The sequence below is a fragment of the Mauremys reevesii genome, linkage group 13 (assembly GCF_016161935.1).
Source record: "Mauremys reevesii isolate NIE-2019 linkage group 13, ASM1616193v1, whole genome shotgun sequence".
Taxonomy (NCBI): domain Eukaryota; kingdom Metazoa; phylum Chordata; order Testudines; family Geoemydidae; genus Mauremys; species Mauremys reevesii.
Window position 1 is genome coordinate 32,922,780 of NC_052635.1, and position 18,047 is coordinate 32,940,826.

Sequence of the window (18,047 nt, forward strand, 5' to 3'; positions counted from 1 at the left end):
AGTTCCATATAATTTAACTTGGCGATTGTGGAGAAAATTTGTAGCTATAAATGTAAAAGTCTCCTGGATTTCCTGCGTCCCCCAGAATGTTGACCATGCAGAGGAAGGTTAGTGTAAACTGGCGAAGTAATATGGGGCTATTGGTACTCACTACAGTGTAGGTCATCCAGGGAAGGTTACAAGTGGCCCAGTTTTGCTTGAAGAGTTGTTTAAACCAGCTGCCACATCAGTGTGTTGATAGTCAGAAATAAATATAAAGCCAGAACTTACTAAACCTTTTATCTTACTGTAAAATAATTTACTTAACTGTGCATAGTTATCAAAATAGGAAATTTCCGGCATTGAACTAGTGCACTGTCACATTGTCTGAAATATCATATTGCTGCTTTAGAGTTCAGAAATTGGCTTTTAGTGGTGGCATGAGCATTTCTTCTCTTCATTGGGAAAAACAATGCCAACTCCTGAGTTTTACTGTTGTAACATTCTAGGTAATGGGAGTAACTTTTTCTTTTTTCTTTTTTTTTTAAATTTTTGTCATGTATTAAGTCATCTTATTCTTTTTCCATAAAAGTTTAAAGCACATGCTTCAACTTATTACCCGTACCTCTGTGAAATCATGCAGTTTGACCTGATTCCTGAGCTCCGAGCTGTGTTACGGAAGTTCTTCCTGCGTATAGGTGTAGTGTTCAAAATCTGGATACCACAGGAGCCGTTACGGACAACTGGGACCCGTTCGCCTTCATGGTAGCCTCAAGTAAGACTGGCCATTGCTGCTTATTCACAAAGCTTTAGTCATGCTACATTCAAGGAATGGATTCAAGAGGAGGGACAAAAGTCATTTGGTACCTCTCAGTAACCCAAGAGAGCAGCAGATCATCCAGATCAAGATGCCATTTTTGGAAAAACAGATTTTTGTTCTGCCCACCCTACAAAAATATAGCTATCAGCAGTTCGATGATTGTATTTAAGTTGTTGCCTACAGAGTTAACACAGTGGATGTAAAGTCCGCTTCAGTGCTAGTCATTCTTACGATTAATTCTGTTTCTGCAGATCAGTTACTTCAATTGTTTGGTCTTGTACCTTCCAGCTTATTCCCATAAATCTGCTGGAAAGGATTCCTCAATGGAAATTATTCCCCTTGGAAATACTGAATATGGTTGTATAGGCTTGTGATGTTAGCACATATGTTAATAATAAAATATATTGCAATGGCTAGTGGCCACCAAAAGATCATGCTGGATTTTTTTCTGTGTGTGCACATGACTAGAACAGTTAGTGTGTTTGTTTTTTTTGTTTAGTTTGTTGTACAGTGGCTGTAGATACACCAGTTGGGGGAAAGGCTTTCCTCCTGCAGGTTATGTAGTAAGCCATTTTAGTAGCAGTGTTTACCCTTCCAAGATCAGCTTTCATGGAAGGTTTAGTTGTGTCAGAAGTACATAGTAACACATACTCTCAAATGAACTCGGAAAAATCTCAAGTTATTAGGAATTGGAAAGCTTTTTAAACTCTTCATTGCCTTTTATATTTTGCCTGATTATCTAGATGAGATGGTAAAATGCAAGAATAGGGTTATTTATTTGATTTTCTTTGAAGTGCACACTGAACAGATTAAGTAAAAATAACATTGGTTTGTCAACCTCTTATATTTTGAATATCTATTTCGTAGCAAAGATGTCTGTTTAGCCAGAAGTAATCTCTTTAGTACATATCAGGACATATCTGTTTTTACTGCCAATTTGTGAGTGTTGGTTATTTTAATGCCTCAACTTTCAAGTTCTGTCAGTATGGCTTGTGGAAATAAAATCTAGTTCCCACCAGGACCGCTTTAGTTAAAAAAATTTTTAGCTTCAGCACACACTAACGCACCTTCCAATACATTCCTATTTATTGGAGGCAACCAAGAAGCAAACTTGTGATTTAACATTGCAATTTTATTAGCCCTAGTGACTTCCTTTTTTTTTTTTTGGAAAGGCCAGACCATAGTGTTCTTGTTACAATGATTCCTCTGATGCACTTTCAGTTTTAACTGAAGTTGAACAGAATTGAACCTGTCCATAGGATTATCCGTATTTGCAAGTGACTTAAAACCGTAACTCTAAAAACAGTATAGGATCCCTGTGGAAGGGTGGGAGGAAAGTCACCACCTTCTTTAATGTATTAAGGATGCAAGTGGGAAAAGTGTTATCAAGCACTGTTTGTGCTTCCCATATTTGCATACAAGAACTATATAAGTGTTAATTGAATGAAATAAAACAGTTGTGTCTTTAGTACTTATCCTTTTGCTTTGTAAATAGAGATTTTTCCTGCTAATGCAATCAAAGTTTAATATAGCATTGGAAAATCCAAACTTTGGATTTGATGGGGATTCATTTTTTGTGGGTTTCTTCAGAGTCAGAATGGTGCTCTTACTTTATATTAATGTAGTTTGTTTTGGCCAGTAGTGCTCTAAGGTTTTCACTTACCTTATTTTGTCTTTTTAATTTTAATACCAAAGAAAAGTAAATGGGTTTTTATTTTAAGTATACATTAGAAGAAATATATAAATTCTTTCAGTAGAAAAGAATATATGGCTATATTTTACCATGAATAAAGACTGAAAAATAAGTAATTGCATTTAACTAACTTCCTACATTTGAAGTCCGTATATGTCCTTTGTGTGGCAGTGTAAAGTGTAGCAGTCACTTATTCCCTTCTACTGTATTGTTTCATCAACTACAGTAAGAAAATAAATAAATAGGACTATTTATTTAGATTTTATTTCTCATGTTTGAACATCACTCTTGTTGTTAATGAATGTACAGTATATGACTTTAGTCCTGTCTCCTGTTAAAACATTACCTTTTCAGGTTGCATGCTTTCTATCCCTGGTAGGCAGCATGAAAGCAATACAACTGTTAAAATCTGAACGATGAGAATTGGGCTTTTTATTTTTTTTCTCCAAATTCTTTCAGAACAATGGCATTTTGGGTTTTCTTTCAATATAAAATAGTATTGAAGTGGTTTTAATAAACGTGTCTTTATACATGTATGGATATTCAAGATAATGAAATTAAGAGCCTTTATCAATGTCAGAGAGCCTTTTAACACAGCTTCAGGTTTGAATGACTATTTCCTTAGACTGATTCCTTATGAAAGGATTTGACTGGTCTATATGCCATTTAAAAACTGCTAAACATTGATATTTGATCATACATGACATCTGAAACATTCTAGCTTTACCATATAGTGTATGCGGTGAGGAGAGACTATGACAGCTGTATTCCTGTCTCAGAAGTTTCTGAAAGTTGATTGTATAGAGAATGGTGCATTAGTAAATGTAATGTCTGAAGCCCTTAATTTTACACCAGCTGTTTGCTTCTCTGTACCTTTTGGAAAGGCCATAACCCATGGACATCATAATAACAAAGCTAAGAGTGCTCAGTCAAACTCCAAGAGTAATTGCCTTCTGGCTCTGATCCTGAACCAGGGTCTGCTGGCACGCACACCACTGTCTGTGTGGAGTCTCACTGGCTTCAGTGGGACTGTGCATGAGAACAGGGGTCCATGTTAGTATATGCTGATAAGGATCTAGGCCTCCGTGTGTAGTACACAGTTGTATTCAGATGTATTTTAAATGTTATGCAACAAATGACAGGTAGTCTTATAATTTAATGGTATTAATGTGGAGTACCTGCATGTTTATGATTTTACTTTTTTTTTTTTTTTTTTTTTTTTACTGGAACCCTTTGAAGGCGGTGGATAGTGGGAGAGTTGTTAATGTCTTGATTAGGATAAACCCTCAAAATTACCCTCTTGGTGTTTCTATTGCTTGTTATGGTGCAAGTAAAATATTATATTGAACCTTGGTTTTTTTTTTCTCCCTATGTGATTTCACTTATTTCTGTAGCTTCTAAAATGCAAACACAAGATTCTAGTACAACTCTTCTAGCTTAAAAAATCTAACATTGTAGTGATATATTGATGAATGTTTTAAAAGAATATTCTATCCTTGGCCTGCAGTAAATTTACAAGCTTTCTAAGGTACAGCTCACTTAAACTGTCTTTAAATTTTGTTCAATCACTTCTGCCACTTCAAACAACATGTACTTTCTGTGCACAATGTATGTTTTATGTATGTAAAATGCCTAAGTTAGTAACTAGTTACTTTTTCTTGAAGATCTCCATATTAAGTGCATTTAATATCAGTAATTTAATGAGAAGAGTTCCTTGCCCAATGGATGTATACATTTTTGAGAGAATAGCAGAAAATAATTATATAATAAAAACTATGTAAAGTTTTCTACATAAAAATATTGTGTATAATACTGTTACAATCCATGCTTTAATCAGGTGGTAAATCAATAAAGTTTTAAAAAGTGAAGTGGTTTTTAATGTAGTAATTAAAACTTATGTGAAACTATTTTGTGGTATATCCAGTTTGTGAGATGTAACCAGTCCTCTTGTTTTCAAACTTCTGAACAACAAAGCTTTTGGTGTATGGTGAGTAACAAATAGAAATGGTGGTAATGTGCTTTTTTAAAAAACAAAAAAATCAAAACACTTGACTAATTTTCAGAGAAGGCAGATACATCTTGGCTATCCGCATAAGGTTGCCTATGCAGTCTTGTTAACCAAAGTGATTTGCTTAAACACGAATGTAATGGTATATGTAGGAAAAATTGTGCTAACTTTAAATTGGGGCAGTTTCAGTGGGAGAGTTCTCTGTCAGTGACAACTTACAAAGAACAGAGAGAATTGTCCACTATTATTCATCTCTCTTGTTTTGTTAAATGTGAGGGATGCGGGGGTCACTGGCAGGAGAATTTCATTCCATTATTGTGAATTCCTTATAATTCTTCTATGAGCAATGAAGTACAATGAAGTATGCTTCCATGATTAGAAGAGTCCTTTTCCAGGTTACTATTCCATAGAGTACCTGTTAGTGTTCTTACTACTCTTTGGGGGAAGGGGGAGAAGAGGAAGAGTTGAGAACAGGTAATTCAGGAATCAGAATATTATCACTTTGATTTCCACAGCAATCATTTTTAACTGCCATTACTACTCATCTGAATAGTAGCTTTTCAGAAGCTAGGAATGCCTGGGTAGGCAGAATAATATAATTATGAAAGCTACCTCTGACTAGCAGGCTCCTGCATGAGCACTGTATGTTCAGCTAAGTTTAAGTCAAATAAATTGACTTAATCCTCATTGATGCTCATCTGATGTTTGTTTATGGATTTAAAATATTTTTTTGGGCACAACTATAAATTACAACGATCTCTTCTACTGTAGTAAGTGAGAATAGAAGTCTTGGGTTATCTGATGATAGATGTATGGTTTTTTTAATTGGGGTATAGTATAGACCTTTCTCTGCTTTTTAGTACCACTGCAATTATAGTAAAACCTCTACAATAGTCTTAAACTCTTCCTACTACATTAATTTGCAACATATTCAGGCCATAACATTTTATAATCTGTCCAAATTGGACAGATGGTGCCTAGCTTGCACAATGTCAGCTGAGGTGGAACCTTGAGGCTTAGTTTGATGTGATTTGTGAGTGTGAATGTCCTTATTAGCTTTAGATTATGGCCAGTATAGTTTTTTAGGGCCAGTCTAGTTTTCTGTTGACTTCTTATTTTGCCACTTGCTGACAGACTGATCTTTTGTGTGTGCCACAATTGGAGAGCCAAGAAAAACACCTCTCCCTCAAGGAAAATGAGACCTAAAGGTGTAACAGCAACCACAGGGTAACCATTATTGCATACAAATGGGAGTTGAGAAATAGAATATCCACAATGGGTATAACACAAACTCCCATGGTGCCATGGGTCTGCATCTCATCTTAAACATTTTGCCTGGGATCAGAGTTTTTAGTGCAAGTGGGAGAACATTAATATACACAATCTGAGCACACAAAATAGTACATTAATTTAATGAGTTTGGCCTAGTAGTCTGTCGAATCAGTAACATGTTGTGGGAAGTGCACTGAATGACCATCTTAGTTTGATATAATTCCCAAAAAATGTTACAGGTTAAAATAGTACTGTCTGCTATTAGTTTCTTCTAGCATTCCTTAATACTGTAGTAAAGCTACTAGAATGGTCTATAGGTGAACCCTTTGTGTAGTCTGATTTCTATAGCATCCAGTTTTATGACTAGGTTTAGAACTAATTTATTTTTGGCAAAGGTTCCTATATGGGCCCTGCTTTTGCTAGGCAGTTCCAAGAGAAGGGTTGGGGCAGGGACAGGGACTGGCAAGGGGCTGAGGAAAGGTGGTAAGGAGTCTGTTACTTCAGTCTCACTAGGGGGTATCTTCTGTGCTGCTTTGGATGCATAGCTCTTATACATATGCCTATCACAGCATGTGGGTGTACTTCCTCCAGTACACTAAATGCCCTCCATAGAAGCTGTGTGTGAGAAACCAATCACTATGCTCTCAAACTTGCACAGGAAAATAAGACAAAAACATCCCATCAGCTGTAGATGAACATATTTCACAATGCAATTACTCCATCTGACCTCAGTTCTCTGCAAAGGAATCTGCACCCACTTTCAAAAGATGAGCTTGGGAGCTAAAATTCCTAACTCTGCTAGACATTAAAAATCAGTGATTCAAGAGACACGGGATAAACAATCTATAACCCACTTCCTCCCTTTGAGGGGAGGGGTTTTAACAGGCCACTTCACCTGGAATGGTCCCTTTAAATGTTTTAAGTAGTTAAGCTAAACAATATGTTGGTCTTGTAATTAGGTGTGACACTGTGTAAGCTGCTTCTCCTCTCCCTCCCCAACTCTGTGTAAATGTAAATGCTTGTCTCTGCCACCAACAGATGTTGGTCCAATACAAGATATTCCCTAACCCACCCTACTACTTACAGTGGCAGGTTTGACCAAATGGCCTTGTTGAACGCAAGTGGGAAGCTTATGCTGTCAGTTTCTTTTTTCTTTTTTTATTTACAGGTGCTTGTAAATTCTATAAAAAGCAATAACGCGTCCTGTGGCACCTTAAAGACTAACAGCTGTATTGGAGTCTAAGCTTTCGTGGGTGAAGACCCACTTCATCAGACGCATGTAAATGCCATGCAATCCTTAGTCACTTGGCCACACAAAAACAGGAGGCCAGGCCAGTTATTCCTGAAGCCTGAGGGTAGAAAGGAAGGTTGTGGATGAGCTCTGGCTGGCGTGCTGCGGGGCGGAGATGTGATTCCTGAAGCTGGGGACTAAATGAGTTGCGGGAGGGGTACATTGCACGGCCCCCCCTGCCCGGGCAGGAGTAGCAGCAATGGCTTAACGCTCTGGCGGGGCGGTCAGGGAACTAGGTGAGACTCTCACAGGTGGGGGGAGGGGCTAATGCACGTTTCCAGCCCTTGGGGGTCGTGGAGAAAAGCTGAGAAACGTGAACGGGGAAGGCCCCTGTAGAGCCGCTCGGCTGCCTGCGGGGTGGGGATGAGGAGCGGCGCCTGCGTAGCCGGGCCGGGGGGGTCAGAGCTGACTCAGGCCGGGACCCCACCAGCCCGGCCGCGCCCGATGGATTGTGGGAGGAGGCTGGCGATTGGCCTAGCCGCCTCAGGAGCGAAGGTGCCGGCGATTGGCCCAAGCCGGAGGCGCTAAGGCTTTGCTGATTGGCTCAGCTCCGCGCGCGTAGCGTGATGCGATCAGTGCGTCGCCGCCGCCGCCGCCGTCGCGCCCTCTCACCGTGGTTTGAATGTGAAGCGGAGCCGGAGCTCTCGGAGCTGCCGCCGCCGCCGGGGAGACCCTCCAGGTGAGGATCAGCCGCGCGCGCAGCGCGAGGGCCCCTGCGGGCGAGGCTCGTAGGCCGGGTCCCCTTCGCTGCTTACACAGGGGGGTTCCCTGTTCCCGGACTGGGGATGGGCTCTGGGCCCACGGCCCAGCGGGAGGCGCAGCCGAACGTGCTGGGCCCACCCGGGCCCGCCTTCTTCGCTTGCACCCGCGAGCGTTGGTTCTTAGGCCGAAGGAGTAGGGAAAGGTTCGCTCTGATTGGTCTGCGCTGCTGTCAGTCTGGCGGGTAGCGAGTTAGTTTGAGGGAGGGTGGGTGCCGCTTCAGTCTCTCTTCTCCGAGGCCCTGAGCGCGCCCCCTTGGCGGTGGGGCCTCGGGGCAGCCTACCCCGGCCCCCGACTTAACAGTAGCGACTGAGGGTGGCGGTGTCGCCTCCTACCCCCTCTTCGGGGAGCGCGAAGGGGGCGGTCTCCCCGGCCCCTCTTGCACAGGCTGGGTGGGTGCAAGGGGGCAGCCGCCGTCCTCCGATCGCTGCAGGGAGGGGGTAAGGGGGCAGCCTCTGTCCTCCCTTACGGGCCTGTCTCGCTCGTCTGTCCCTCGGGCACGTGGCCTGGTTTGCTGCGGTATGATGGGTAGAGGAGCACAGGAGGTGATTTGCACAGCAGTATTTCGGAGATAGCTGGGTGATAACTGGAAGAAGCCTCACCACATGGGTGGGATCTTTTCAGTCTTTGCTGCAGAAGTCTGTGGCACTGAGTTTCTTCCCCCTCACTCTAGGGTTGGGTGCTTTTCCCTTCTCTCCCCCGCTTCATTGTGCATAGTATACACTCACTGGTTAGTACAACCAAAGGAAGGAAACAGGCACTCCTCCCTGGATGTAAGCTGGGTTCACTTCCCAGCACTGTACCTGTTGGAAGGCACCAGCTTTTGCTGCAAAATACTTGTGTGCACTTAGTCCTTGTTCTAATTTAACTCTATGCCTGGTTACTGGCTAGAGTTGAAAGGGAAGAGAGGAGCTAGGATGCATTAAAAAGGAGTGAAAATGAGCTGAGGTTTTTGGAGGAAGGAGGAGCAATCTTTACATCTGTGTAATACTCTGGGCACTGTAGTAAAAGCAGGGATTTAGAAACTTGGAATGGATGGTGAAGGAGTGGTGGTGATTTGGAAAACATACTAGGCCTAATTATTAAACACACAGAAGTCCACATATGTTTAGAACTCCTTTCTTTCCTCCATCTCTTTCCTGCTCACTGCCACATAAAGTGGGTACAAGAGCTCTGCTGCTAAAGTAACTGTGGTTACTTACAATCTTAAGAGAAGTTGGGGTTTAGAGAATGTGCGAAAGCTGCTGGGGGAAGAGAAAAGTACCAGATCATGAGAGAGCCATTACCTCAATGTGTATTGGTATCGTGCTCTTCTATGTACGGATATCTGCAACTGAGGTCTGGGCTACACCGAAAATTTAGGTCAACCTAGCTACTTTGCTCAGTGGTGTGAAAAATGTCATGCTCCCAAGGGATGTAGTTAACCCAATTTAGACCCTGGTGTAAGTACGACTAGCTTAATGGAAGAATTCTTCTGTCAACCCAGTTACCACCTTTCAACGGGGTGGATTTACTACATGGATAGAAAAACCTCTTCCATTGCCCTTACAGTGGGTTTTGTGGTAGAGGAAGTTTGCAGAGAAGATGGGTTTTGGGAACAGTAAATCATAGCACACGGCACCTCTTGACTTTGCCCTCACTTTGTCTTGTTTCAGGTAAAATCCCAGCTAGTACTTGTTTCCAAAGTATTGTGGTTTAGTCAGTTGCTATTCCGCTTACTATCTTTTCACTAAATTAAGGAAATAAGTATTCCTGTGAATGGAACTCATGCCTGATAAGTGATGTAACAATTTAGAGCAGAAATGCAGTGTTCTCAAAAGTTCTTTATAGTGTTCCATGAAAGTGGAGTGGGGAGAAATGTCTTTTTTCTTATTTCTGACACTAATCCTTGCCCTCAGTTAATTTATCTCCCTCCTTAATATGTGAATTATGTTAGTATCTGTCAGCATAGACACTTGCCTGGGTCAAAACTCAAAAACATTTTTACTCTTTCTATAGCAAGTTGCAGTCTGTTAAGGAAGACGCATTATTATGGCTTTCTGGTGTGTATTAATATAAAGGGGAACAAAAGTTGCTGGCATTATAGCCCCACAGCTACCAACTGAGCACCTGTTCACAATACTTATGTGAATGAGTTCATTGGCCTTCGGTTGGAGCAGATATGGGCCCATTAATTTCAGTGGGATTATTTATGTAAAATACGCAAGATTTAGTTCAGAGTCTGAAACAGGACTGTGAAAACACACCTCAGTTTCTTTCTGTTTGAGGTTTTTCTATAACTTTATAGTAAGCTCTCCAGGGAGAAGAGCCCATTCTATCTTTGTGGAAATAAGAGAGGCTGAGAGATGGGATTTCCTGTGGTCCCACAGGACCAGGTACTGGCTGACATGCCAGATGCAACTGAAAGGGCTTTGAAATTCTAAACTCCTGCTCTGAGCAGGAAAGCATAGTCATCTGAGTTCAAAGTTGTTTCAACCAACAGTTTTCCAAAGAAAATCTCTGATAAGAAATCAAATAGATTGAGACTGAAGGGAATAGATTCTTAATTCAGTAGCTAACATATTTTTTGGCTAAAGTGTCTTTTATTTCCTGATTGTAACAGAGAAAGGATGAAAGTAGTAGATGAGAGGTGGAGTGAGAAATAGAGGAAACAAGTTGTAAAGATGAAAAATCAGCAACATTCTTGTAGCTAATGTAAATTCCATTCACCATGGGACTGATGGGAAGGGGCTGTGTGTGTGTGTCATGGGTTAATTTCTTACCACTGCAGCCATGTATCAAGTCTACATAATTCACAAGTGACATGAGTTCAATTAGGGTGGAGTATATCTACATACCTGTATTATACAGCTGCTTACCAAGGCCAGGCTCTCCCTAGCCAGTACTTGCGATCCATTTGTTTCATGAGCACTGAACTTCATTCAGATTCGAAAGATAAACTGAATGACTTGTGTATTGGTTGATTCCCTGGCCTTGCAAAATTACACTTGCCTGGAGTAAGTAATTTTTAATTATGGATGCATCAAATATTTGTTTTACCACAGTAATGGTGGATGAGGGCTTTATGTCGGAGAGCTGGTAAACTCTCATATTAAATATTACCTTTTAGTAGGGTTTTGTTAGCTGATATGAGCTAGTGAATGTGATTGTAGTCAGGTCAGCTGAAAACTGCAGGAAAAAGTGATGCCTCTGACCTTTCTGTTTTGGGGCAGGATTGTATTCTTTTACAACATGCAATGGTCACTTGCATACTTACCCACAGTAAGGTAAATGAAACTCTTGTGGTGTAATTGTCTCTTTAAAATGGTATATAAGTACATACTGTATCATTAGGCAAAAATTAGCTCAACGAGATGGAGGTTGGATGCATTTGTAGATACGTTAGATGTTGCTGTGGATTGGTAATCAATACTAAAATGGGACACCCAGACTCCAGTCTGGATTACAGAAGTATCTGCTGATACTCCAGTGGAAAAGTGTGTGTTCTCATAGCAGATTATAAATTCTGTAGTTAGTTTTAATTTTTGCTACCATCTCCTTTTTGAGAAGGGAAACATCTTCTCACTGAAGATTAGGCCAGTCTTGTTGTTGCCTAAACAATAGGATAAGAAAGTGCAACTTGGAATAGCAAAGAAAAACAGACCACCATGGGAAAAGGAGAGGGAGGAAAAGAGCTTGAACAAAATTGAAATGTGTCTTGACTCTAGTCGAGTGATGATATTGTCACTTGAATGATCTCAACTAAGCTGTGAAGGTAACAGCTCACCAAGGTGAACCTGGAAATATGTGTAGGACAATGAGGGAAAAGGAAGAATAATGTAGGTTGGCTTGGCTTGAAACAGCTTTCTGTTTACAGGGTAAGAATTTTATATTGCAAGTTCTTTACCAGCTTTTTCTTTTGTAATGTGCCTTTAAACAAGAGTCAGCTCTCCAGAGAACTTAAAACTGTTCTGTTTGCAATTCTCTAGTTGCTCGGCCTAACTAATAAAATAGTTGTTAGCAGTCATACATAATTGAGAAAAATTTCATGCTTTCTGCTTTATGAAATGAAATATATATCTATCCGCTTTGCTTGGATATAATACAGGGTATGAATGCACTTTCTGAAATTTCAAATGAAAATGTAAATCCTAAATAATTGTATGCACAGCCTATTGGGCTGGTAAATAGATTGCATAGAAACTATTTTTTAACTCTGAATTCTTAACCAAATATTTTATGCATCTTTAGGTTCTGCAGTTATGGAGCTCAGTGATGCCAATTTACAGACTTTAACAGAATACCTAAAGAAGACACTAGATCCAGATCCTTCTATACGGCGTCCAGGTAAAATACTTAAAAATGCATAGCGCTTGGCTGAAAAGCATAATATCTGCATATTCTTCTGTCTGCCTGAACTGCCACTGACGTTTGTTAGATGTGATCTTTTTCCTACCTGTTTGGGTTAGTTTCTAAAGCAGTTGAGTCTTTGAAGGAACCCTGTGACAAAGTGTGTAAATAAAAGCTATCCATAACTCTTCTCCCTGTTTTCCTTCTCTTCCATTTCCCTTCTTTTCCTAATTTCATATTCTCTTATATATCTTCAATGAAAAGAAGCAATGCTGTTTCCAAACATAGATAATGCTAATTAAATTGATGCTAATTAAAAATCCAGGATTTGCCTCTGGGTGTTCATGGCTTTTTAGAAATGGTGAGGATGCAATATTTCCACAGCTTGCTCTTCATTCAAAACTTTTTTTTGTAGTGGAAACACTCTAGCACCATGATCACTTAATATTTGTCAATTTTTGTGGAAATAAAAATGCGGTCTATTTACATACTTCTCTTCTTGAGACACACTCATATGAATATTAGTCTAATTACTAAATGGTGCTTTGTTTTCTGTTTCAATGTTGAAGAATGATAGGGCTCTGTAAAAGCTAATGCATTTTTTGTTAACTTAGCATATTATCTTACAGCGGAGAAGTTTCTCGAATCAGTTGAAGGAAACCAGAATTACCCATTGTTACTCTTAACGCTGCTGGAGAAGTCGCAAGATAATGTCATCAAAGTCTGTGCCTCTGTAACTTTCAAGAATTATATTAAAAGAAACTGGAGAATTGTAGGTATTTTGGTGAATAGTTGTGATAAAATGTAATATAAGCTGTCTGATATACAATAAACTATTCTTATGTGAACAGTAATCACGGAGAATGTTAGCATACCCATGCTTTGAGAGATGATAGATGGATCAAAATAAGTACAGATCTTGACTTATTGACTGGATAGGAATTGACGGTATTTGGGTTCTTGAAGCCTGAGAGAAGACGGTCAGATTCTTGTTAATTTCACTCCCTTGCTGGATCATAAGAATAGAGCAGGATAATGAAATGGTGAAGGAAGAATATAGCATTTGACATTCACATTTCTGGGGAAAAAAATACAGAAGACAGTAGGGCAAGCCTGGTCTAAACACAAAGTTGCCTCATTTCAACTAAAGAAGGTGTTGTTTTTGGTTTGGTTTGGTTTTTTTTTAAAACGAATACAACTTTGTATGCAAACACTCTTTAAATCAGTTTAGCTTAGGTGAGGTTATAACTGATTAACGCTAACCAATTTAAAGAGTGTCCACACTTGGGCATTATATTGTTTTAGTTTCTCACTTACAGAGATGTTGGAGCTTAAAGTTGTTCTTATTTTGGAGATCCTGGAGCATTCTTTGTTCAAAATATTAAGCTGTAGTTAAATTTAATTTAATTTATGGATAAAACAACTACATTTGGGACCTATCAACCCTGACAATGTGTGGAGATTTTTGTAGTACACCTAGCAGCTAAATGCTGAATTCCCACTGAAAGTTATTGGGAGTTAAATGCCTAACTGCCGTTTGTGTCTCTGAAAATCTTCAATGTATAAATTTTATAATGCTGGAAAAAATGCTTTAGGATTAATGCAAACTAGCTGTTAAATCAGAATGTGAATTTCTCATTACAAATGGGATGACTGTATTAGTGATGTAAAATTTTAGGCCTTTGGTGTCTGTCTTACTACAGTTTAAATGGACACTGTCATATCACACTTCTTTATATGAAATATTGTATTTGCTGTTGACATAATTAGTACCCAGCATACAGTTATAGCAAAAGGTGCTAATGGTTTCCTTATTAGTACAAACACTCAGGATAAAGATGCCATGTAGTAGGTGCATCCAAAGAGTCATTAAGGATGCTATATGAGTTCAAGCACTCCCTTGGTCTGGCAATTGAAATGCTAAGATTCACTTGTGTTGGAGAGCAGCTGTATAGAGTATGTGCCCAGGTTCACCTTTCTAGGCCATGTGGTCTTAGTGAGCAGCCTTGGGCTAGGTATCTCCCAGGTATAAAGCTCAAGGGCTGGGGGAGGAAAAAGGCACCGAGTTTATCAAGCATATAGGTCACATTTGCAGTACAAACATTTATCGGCACAAGTTATGCTTGCATAAAGCTGCCACAGTTAGTCTATCACTTGTGCACATGCACACTTGACTCATGTGATTACTTCACGTATGCGCTAGGAAAGCTTGTTTCGATGAACAATGCGGTGTGCCATGGGTAGGTAACCCAAGTGTGTAACTCCCCGTCATTCAGTGCACTGTTTTGGAAAGTTTTGGCATTGCAGCATGGTGGGGTGTGAGTGAGTCGTGCAGGGGTGACTGGGACAATGGGGTTCAGGTTCTTATCGTACGACTTTCTCTGCCCCATAATGCCATCTCTATCCCATAATTTTCGTGCCTGTTTTGAAAATCCCATGAACCCATGTGGAACTTGTTGCAGTCCGCCATCTCTGACACAAGCCTGGAGCATGCACAGCTCTTAACTATTGTCATGAGTATTGCAGGCATAGGCAATCTTCTGGTATTTGAAGAGCCGCGGAGAATGTGATGATTTTCTGAAGAGCAGATTGCTGTGGGACATAGTGAGAACTAGTCCATGCTTTTGGTGTATATGGAGCAGATGCAAGTGGTGGAGCACTGCTCCTGGCCGTGGGAAACAAGTGCTGACTAATGGGATCACATTGGTATGTAGGCTTGGGGTGATGAGCACTGGCTGCAGAATGTTTGGATGTGCAAGGCCGCGTTCCTGGGTCTGTGTGCCGAGCAGTGACACAAGAATTAGAGCTGCACTGACAGTGATTACACTGTGGAAACTTGCAATGCCAGATTGCTGCTGTCTTTGCAAAGTCACTTTGGAGTTGGAAAATCCACTTCGGGGACTGTTGTCATGCAAGTGGGCAGGGCCATTAATCATCTCCTGCTATGCAGGATTGTAACTCTTGGCAGTGTGCAGGACATAATGTGTGGATTTGCAGCAGTGGTTTCCTGAACTGCAGTGGAGCAACAGATGTCATGCATGTGTCTATTTTGGCACCAGACCACTTTGCCATAGAGTACATCATGAGAAGGGGCTGTTTTTCAGTGGTTATGCAAGCGCTGGTGGATCCCAGGGACTTCACTGACGTCAGTGTTGGCTGGTTAGGGAAGGTGCATGACACTTGTATCTTTAAGAACACAGGACTGTTCAGAAAGCTACAAGCAGGGACTCTTTCCTGATCGGCAGATTACCATTAGGGATCTTGAAAGGCCAATACTGATCCAGAGGGGCCCAGCCTATTCTTTACTCCCCTGGTTCATGAAGCCATATACTGGCTTAGCAGTTGGAGAATGACAGTTGAATGAATATGCTTTTGGTAGACTGAAAGGGTGCTGGTGTTTATTCACACAATTGAATCTCAGTAAGAAACGTATCCCAATTGTCATAGCTGCCTGTTGTGTCCTGTATAATATCTGTGAAGCAAAGGGGGAATAGTACCTGCTGGGGTAGAGGGCAGAGGTGCAGTCGCTGTCTGCTGAGTTTGAGCAGCCAGACGTAAGGGCTATCAGAAGAGCTCACTATGGAGCTATATAGCTCAAGGAGGATTTGAAAGAGCACATTAACAGCAAGCCACAGTAATGCGTTGTGGTGTACAGTGCTCTACCTGGCCCTATAGTTTGTGGGCTTGTTACAAATTGTGTGGTGCGTGGTGCACATCTGATGATTACACTTTGTTCACTGAGCCTATGAATTGTGTTACAATGTACTCTAACAACGAAGTGGGTGCTTTCAGTGCCACCAGGCATTCTGCAGAATATGTTGGAAACTAATAAAGATGAATTATTTGCCAAACAATACTGTTGTCTTGAGTAAATGAAAACATGTCACACAAAATTTTGTGCAAGTTAAAACTAAATGCATTAAAACCTTAATAGACTTGTGGAACAGAGTTTAAAGAAGGGGAAGGAACATTCATGTCCATTTTAGCTTCACATACAGCAGTCGTGGCTCTTAACAGGTCAGTGTATGTCTAGTTGTGGTTGTCTTTAATGTCCCCCGGTGTGTAGGGGTAGGGATGTGGCCCCTGATACCACATGGAATGTGGAGTATACTGGAGTTCTCCATGGCCCTCAGAGGGAGGCGAGCCTGGGCTTGTTGAATCATTAGGTCCAGAAGAGTCTGCAGCATCTATGTTTGTTGTTGCTAGAGAAGCCCCTTTATGACCTGGTGCATCTCCCTCTCTGACTCCTGGGCCCTTCCCCTGTCTGATCTTTCCTTCTCCCTACAGTCTTGCAATATTCATCCTCCAGGTCCTCTGTTCACAGTCTGATGCAGCACTGGCTTGCAGGATCCCACTGAAAATGTTATCCCAAGTCCTCCTCTTTCTCTTCCTCCTCTGGCTCAGGCACTCACCGGTGCGGAAGAGAAACCCCTGATTGCTGCAACTACAGCAGCTACAGATAAAACACACAGAGATACCGTTGTCAGTATAGTCACAATGGAAAACAAAAGTTAAGATTTAGAACTGCCTTCCCTTGCTCCCCTAAAATGTTAAACAAGAGGTTGACATTTCTGCTTCAGAGTGATTGTGCGCAGCATCACTCACAGCTTCAGCCATGGTATGCCCTGCCAGGGATGAGGGAAATGAAGGGGGGAATTGCTGGTTGCATAAAATTATGAGTATAGTGCAATGGCACTGAATACTGGCACCATTTTTACACAGGCGTGGGCTTGCCTTTGCTCAACTGCCTGGACTGCAGGGAAGTCTCAAATAGGTCCTGAATTGTGGCATAGCTGGACATCCTCCCCAGTTGCATGTCCCCCGTCGTCGTCCTCATCCTTGCTATTCATACCGGGGGCCTGTGATTTGGGCTCCTCAGTGGTATCCATGGGGGAGTGTGGGATGATGGTGTATTCACCAAGTATGGCATGCAGCTCTTTGTAAAAGTAGCAGGTCTGCAGCTTGGCACTGACTTGACCGTTGGCTTCGTTGGCGTTCTGGTATGCCTACTGCCATTTCTTTGCTTTGGTGCTGCTCCCTGTCATACCCCTTCTGCCTCCCCTGTGCAATCTGCTCATAGATGTCCACATTTCTGTGGATGGTCTGTAGCTGTGACTGCACAGTATGTTCTCAGGCCCAGGAAATCCAATCCTGTCTGCTCCTGGCTGGAGCACGTCTGGAGCATGTAGCTGATGTGGTGAGCTGGGCAGTTGTCCACAACAGTGGAAAACTGGTAGTTGTGCTCACCAAGATGGACAATCAGGAAAAGACATTTAAAAAAATTGGAGGGCTTTAAGGGTGGGGGTGTGCTTCGGGTATCTGTGATGCCTGGGCAGTGGAGTATTATGAGCCAGCGGCTGGAGGACTGTTAGGGTCTACATAGGTAATTCAGTGTCTGCGTTCAGTCTGTGTCAACCTCAGTACATTGACCATGGCTCAGTGCTGCTCAGGGAGGTGGTGTTACTATGTCAGCATAATGGAGAGCTTATGTCGGTAGGAGACAAAATTGGACACATTCAACTAGGTTGATGCAAAATGGCTGATGTTGACATAACTTTTTAGTGTAGACCGGGCTTTAAACTTGATGGGCCTTGGAGAAGAGCGCCAGAGGCACAAGATGCTTCAGACGACAGGGCAGAGCTACCTTTCCTGAGGCTGCTGTAAGAGGGAGATGCCTATGCGCTGCTCATTATAAGTCCTGTTCAAGAAAACAGGATTTGTGCATCTTGTAAATAAACAAACTACATTAAGAGGTTCACTCTCACTTATTTCTGCTCCAAATAGGAAGCTGATCTTGCAAGGCCCTGAGTTCTGCTACTGCTAAGCAAGAGATCAATAACTATAAATTACAGATTAGAGAAGTGGGGGGGGGGGCATTTCTGTAGTCGTTTTCAGT

At 41.5% G+C, this 18,047-nt stretch overlaps 2 protein-coding genes across 4 annotated transcripts in view; both read left to right on the plus strand.

Moving 5' to 3' along the window:
• ARFGEF2 (ADP ribosylation factor guanine nucleotide exchange factor 2) overlaps nt 1–4,360 on the plus strand; it is a 55,677-nt gene extending 51,317 nt beyond the window's left edge. The window contains exon 39 of the mRNA XM_039498585.1: nt 572–4,360. Within this exon, the coding sequence (XP_039354519.1) occupies nt 572–748 (177 nt within the window). The 3' untranslated portion in view covers nt 749–4,360. The remainder of the gene's footprint in view (nt 1–571) is intronic.
• Nucleotides 4,361–7,159: 2,799 nt separating this feature from the next.
• The window catches only part of CSE1L (chromosome segregation 1 like), a 33,969-nt gene continuing 23,081 nt past the window's right edge, over nt 7,160–18,047 (plus strand). Inside the window, exons 1-3 of one of the 3 annotated variants that reach the window (XM_039497909.1) lie at nt 7,160–7,299; nt 12,053–12,148; nt 12,781–12,923. In XM_039497909.1, coding sequence (XP_039353843.1) covers nt 12,064–12,148; nt 12,781–12,923 — 228 coding nt within the window. In that variant the 5' untranslated portion in view covers nt 7,160–7,299; nt 12,053–12,063. Of the gene's footprint in view, nt 7,300–7,587; nt 7,743–8,232; nt 8,368–12,052; nt 12,149–12,780; nt 12,924–18,047 lie in introns of those variants that run through there. The other 2 variants (XM_039497907.1, XM_039497908.1) reach the window with 2 other exon arrangements.